Source organism: Trachemys scripta, chromosome 6 (assembly GCF_013100865.1).
Source record: "Trachemys scripta elegans isolate TJP31775 chromosome 6, CAS_Tse_1.0, whole genome shotgun sequence".
NCBI classification, from domain to species: domain Eukaryota; kingdom Metazoa; phylum Chordata; order Testudines; family Emydidae; genus Trachemys; species Trachemys scripta.
Genome location: NC_048303.1, coordinates 113,902,111 through 113,907,805, shown reverse-complemented (window position 1 = coordinate 113,907,805; position 5,695 = coordinate 113,902,111). Strand labels below are relative to the sequence as shown.

Genomic DNA, 5,695 nt, shown 5'->3' with positions numbered 1-5,695 from the left:
CAAGGGGAAAGGGAAAAGTGCCATTGGGACAACAATATTTCTATAAAACTCAGATCAGTTGTATGGACCCAATCCTGAGCAGGACTCAGCACTGTCACCACTGACGTCAACTAGGAGTGGAGGGCACTCAGCACTTGTTAGGATCAGGCCACACATTGTGTTTTTGTTTCCTTTGTTTGCTCTCTAGACAATGACTTGAGCATAGACTAGAAAAGTAATAGAGGATTATGGCTGCTGAAAAGGTTTCCTGGTTTTCTGTTAAAGAAACTGCCTGGTGTTTTGTAATGTAATCTGTGTGGATAAAAATGCTACAAACAAACAAAATGAAATAAAATAATGCAACACTTCAAACTATATAATGAACACAGTGCATCACTTTTACATTACTTCAGAAAAAAAAAATACCCATCAGTGCAGAAGTTACAATAAATGCTACCATAAAAATTATATTGTATAAATCTTAGAAATCTGTCTTAAGTGCTTTATCACCTGATCTCTACAAAGACAATTTAATATCCTGATCTTGCATCACTGAATCAATAAAAGTTTTGCTATTGACATCAGTAGATGCAGGCTTAAGCTCTAAGAGATGGAGAACACTGAAGTTACGTTCACTGCTTTGACACTTAAAAAATCAAGGATGAAGTGAAATTTTAACCCAGGGAGTGTGGGTGTTTTATTGAGCTGGCAATGACATAAAGAGACTCACCTCCAAGTCACGAGTTTGAATCACACCCAGATTTGTAATGACCATGAGACAAATTCAGCTCTGAGATGAGCAGGAACAGCGCCATTAAAATCAATGGAATTGCTCCTCCGTCCACCAAAATCAAGGCTGATCATACAGGATGTAACCGTAATATGACTGCTTGAGAGATAAATGTCCAGGTTTAAAATACACTCACCAGCAAGAGAGGCAAGAACATCTCTCTGGTTTAAGAGAGACAGTGTAGACCAGGGAGGGAGGCGCATTGACAGTCTTGCTGCTGCCTATGCTCTGCTTGTCTTGCGTGTAAACAGAGGGCTTTAATCTCCAGGATTATCAATTTGGCACTTTTCATGGACACTAAGGGCTTGAACCAAAGCTCACCGAAGTCAGTGGAAAGAGTCACAGTCAATCCAATGGGTTTTGGATTAGACCCTAGAGACACTTTTTTTTTTTAAATGGTCAGATTCATCCCAGATTTCACTCTGTTCCGTTAATTAAGGGTAATACTGAACATGGGAAAAGGAAAGATTCTCAAGTAGAGAGATTTCAGAAAAGGTTTGTCCATATTCCTCTGGTTTCAAATTCCTATTTGTGCTGATGTTAAATTACCTATAAATACTCTTTAAACTTAGCATGTAAAATCCTGGACCCATTGACTTCATTGGAGCCAGGATTCCACCCATAATCTTCACTATTTGTAACATTCATTTTTTTTTAAATTGTGCGTAACTTTCACTGCCATAAAAATCTGCTTTCATTAATAAAAAAAGCAAAACCCTAAGGTCTAACAGTAAGAATGGAATAGAGTGCATGACTCACAGTTGCTTGATTGCATATTATATCTTTGTCATGCCATTTACCACTAGAATTTATTGCCTAACCTTATGAAAGACCTTTCTACTACATTTCAAATGTGTGGTTTGGCAGACAGCATTTAAACCTAAGCGAAAAAATCGTTCAATCTCTTCCTCATACCTATTTGCAGAACTGTCCTAATCTGTGCTCTGCATGGGCTACTTATTTGCTACCAAACACAATGCAAGGGGTTGTTAACTGAGTCCTGAACTGTAGAGACTACAATGTAATCGGAGAGGTTGCCTTTCTGCCGATGGGCCTGATCTCAAGTGGTGCTAAGCACCTCTTGCACTATGTTCAACAGCCTCAACTCCCACTTATGGGGGCTGAAGGCATGCAGAAGGCCTTATTCTGCACCATGGGAGTCCGTTGGATTTTAGCTATTGACTTAAATGGGAGCAGGATCTGGCTTTCAGCACCATCCCGGAGCTGCTCAGCACCTTGAAGGATCCGGCCTTATATTCTGTTATGGTGATTACGATCTCTTGAGCTATTCTTGGAGACAATCCCTGGGGTGTCTCTGTCCAGGGCTGGAAGCTGAACATTTTCAATTGGGGGGTCTCTCTCTGTGGGACTCATTTAGTCTGACAAAAGCTCAAGTTTTGCAAATACGAGTCCCTGAACTACATCCCCCAGCAGCAAGACCTGTGGTGTGTTAATATTAACTGGCTGTCCCTGACTGAGACTAACCTGCATTTGTTTTATTTGTCTGAATAGCACCCTGATGCCACAGCAATGGGCACTGTGTGAAAAATCAGGACATAAATGCATAAATAAAATAAACAATGTTACGTTTAGTGCACCAGAGAGAAGCAGAGAAAGCCCACGCTGGGAAATCTTCCCAAACCTCCCTTTGGCAATCTCCTTTGAGCTGACTGTCTGTAACAATTTGAGAGCAGTTTCCAAATGGATGGACCCTCAGGATGCCTGAGGTTTCCTTTTATTTTCCAAATAATTGCACAGACATAATGAGGAGTTGTCCAGCTTTCAATCTCTCAGTGGAAAATTCCAGAGCAGTTTCTGCAGAATATTCCCAGGCTCCTGTTAGCCAGGGGTGGCTTCTTTTTACACTGGTAGTTCAATAAGTCTGTCTGGTACAAATTATGGTTTATTAAAAATAACTAAAGTAAGAACTGTTATTACGACTTCCAACACGGAGAGACTTTTCAGAGCTGTGTTGAGCATTGTGTTATGGAAATCAAGGCTTTGTCTGTGAAATGCTAACATTATTTTACGCTTTAGCAAACATTTTTTCTAATAGTTTAACCCTTAGATTGGCTGTATAGATTACATATATATTATAGTGTATCTATACTATCTCATATGGTAATATATATGTTAGATTATGTGTAATCTGTAGTACGTTTATGTAATTTGTATTATATATGGGTATGCAGTTTGCAGGCTCTGAAGGGTTAACCACTATGCTCTCGTAACACTCAGGTCATGGTTCCAGTATTATGCATCTGTGATCAGTGAACTCGTTAACAAAACATACAGCATGGTTGTGGAAAAATCGTGCCAACCATATTTCTCTAGTCTCCCCCACCTTAAAAATGGCTTTCATAATATTGAATAAAGTATCATTATTCAAGATCCATGGATAAACATCTGGAGTTTTTGAAGAGGTATGTGAAGATGACACTTCTCTAAGAGCCTGATCCAGCTTCTGTTACAGCCAATAGGAGTCTGTTGACTTCAGTGGGAGTTGGATCAGGCCCTAAATCTCCAAGTAATAAATATTATATATATATAATCTTCCAAATCCAGTGACCCCTTCTGCTAAGTCTCTGCAATGATTTTATCAATCTCTTGTTATAAAGTACAGCTGTAAGTGCCAAACATAGCAGAAAGTCTTTGGTGGATTCATTAACAAATAAGAATGAAGCAAAATAGCCTAACACTTGTACCTTTGATATGACTGCTGCTAGATTTGCCTTCAAAAATTCTCTCGATCCTAGTCCCCTTCCTTGACTCAGGAGGCTGGCAGGGTAATAGCCTACAATGTTGCTCTTTGATTTCCTAAAACAAGGTCATGTAAAATCTAAAAAGAGCAGAAAACTGAAGTCAGACATTGGCTCCCTGATTTTGCCTGCCTGAGTCTCAGACTGATTGAACTGAAAAGCTTTTCTAACAGCTTAACATCAGGCAGCCAACTAATTCAACTGCACATTGACTTCTATCAATTCCTCCAGAAATAAAGGAAGTGACACTATTCCTAAGATCCACTCATCCTTATTGCATGTTATTTTACATAGTGAGCTCCAGACTTTTGACTCTTGCCTTGATTTTAGCTGACAGTCAATGCCTTCACCTTGCCAACTTGTCTAGGAGCTCAGGTCTTGGGAGCGGGGGTGTCTGGACAAAATATTCAGCACTGACATTTTTTAAAATAATTAAAATGGATTTTCACAAAGAAGAAGGAGTTCTTAGCCTTAAACATGCTTATTTACTTACAGAAAGTATTTCAGGCACAAAAGGTTTGAGCATCAGTCACATACCAGGTTAAATTTGTAATAGTATGAGGAGTGTTCCATGCAGTGCAATCAGCTACTTTCCCCTATTAAGAGCTGAAAGAAGTAGAGTCTGTAAAAATACATAGAGATATATAAAATGTGCATCATTCAAACTATAGTCTCATGGTCCGAGCTGACTCCAGTAGGGTTTATGTAACAACAATATCTGTCGTAAGGGCTATTCTCCTTGTAGGAACAAACAATTATACTGTCTTTTGGAGCCACAAAAATGTTGTCCTCTGTGTCAGGGCAGGCAGCACTGTCCCAGGGAGGAGAACTCTTCTTCTCCAAGGCACTGTAAGTGGGACCCTCTCCCACGAGCACGTTCCCTGGCATCTCCGGGTAGCAGGTCTCCAGGTATCTCAGCATCTCCTCCTGGTCCACCCTTTTGATCAGGCTCTTGCATTCTCCCATGGTGGTGGTGGTTGTGGTGGTGGTGCAGATGGACACAGAGTCCTCTCCCTTCAGCACTTTCCTGTCCTGCAGGTATGCCTTCTTGGCTAGCTCATCGCAGCTGCCTTTGCCCGATTCCAGATCCGAGGGCGTTCTCAGCAGCTCCACCACTTCCTTGTCTTTCGCCTTTTTGCTGCAGGGACGCTTGTTGTCAGGCCATTTGGTGCAGCCATCTGTTTTCCTCGTTAGTGCAATGGCAGCTATGCCCGGCAAGCAAATAGCAGGTCCTATTGCCAGGAGGGGGATGTCTCCCAGGGTCTCCCCTTTCATCCCAGAAACGGTAAACATGAAGCCAAAAACAAGGAAGACGCTGACCAAAGCCACCACTAGTCCCGTCCTAGGGTTAATGTCGTCTGGTCTCATGGCTCCTCACACCATGCAGATCATCCGACCGCTCTCCTTCAAAGGCAGTGCAAAGCTGAGGAGGCTTATAAGCCTGCCTTTGAGAGCTTTCCTCTGGAGGGATTTGCTGCAATAAACACACAATTAAAAAGTTTCCATAAAAAAACCAAAAGCAGATCCTGTTTCTCTCGCCACCGTCTCCCAGGGAGAAATGGGTCAATGGGGAAATCCCATACAGTCCCCCTAAAAATATCCCAGCACTTCTGCCAGCCAGAGCAGGCTTCCCCGGAGGATGCTGCACCAGGCTAAAAGAGCTCCTTGTAATCTTACACGGACAGCCCCCAGGGCCTCTGAGACTCTGTTTTGGATCCTAGGCCAGATCAGCCAAGAGGAGATGCATTAAGAGCAATTGTAGTGCATAAAACACGGAAGCAGTGAGTTATAGGGCATATGTGCGTGCATGTCAGAGACAGAGGGGGATGGACTTAGATCCTGGAAAGAGTCAGAGACTCCAAGCTTCTAGTGTTACAGCCGATGAAAGAAAAGCCCAGGAACGGGCTAAGGACTGGGAGAAATGGGTCAGGGAACAGAAGTGCCCCAGGAGCTTCCATCACATGGGTATGGGAGAGCCCGGGGGCTTACTAGCCCCTCAGGGGAGTTCATAACTCAGCTGAGTTGTGCCGAAGTGAGCAGGTGCTCATCGGCCAGGAAAACACTGCGAATGCCTCCCGGAGCTTTGCTGTTCCAAAAGGGGGAGAAGGGGGTGTCTGCTGGTGCCACGATCCCGTTGCTAGAGAGAGTGATCGCCGCCCTTTCCGAG

General features: G+C 42.8%; 1 protein-coding gene across 1 annotated transcript; it reads right to left on the bottom strand.

Moving 5' to 3' along the window:
- Positions 1 to 274: 274 nt before the first annotated feature.
- TMEM215 (transmembrane protein 215) lies at positions 275 to 5,478 on the bottom strand. The gene has a single exon (XM_034774868.1). The coding sequence runs from the start codon at positions 4,894 to 4,896 to the stop codon at positions 4,189 to 4,191; it is 708 nt and encodes a 235-aa protein (XP_034630759.1). The 5' UTR covers positions 4,897 to 5,478; the 3' UTR covers positions 275 to 4,188.
- Positions 5,479 to 5,695: the final 217 nt, after the last annotated feature.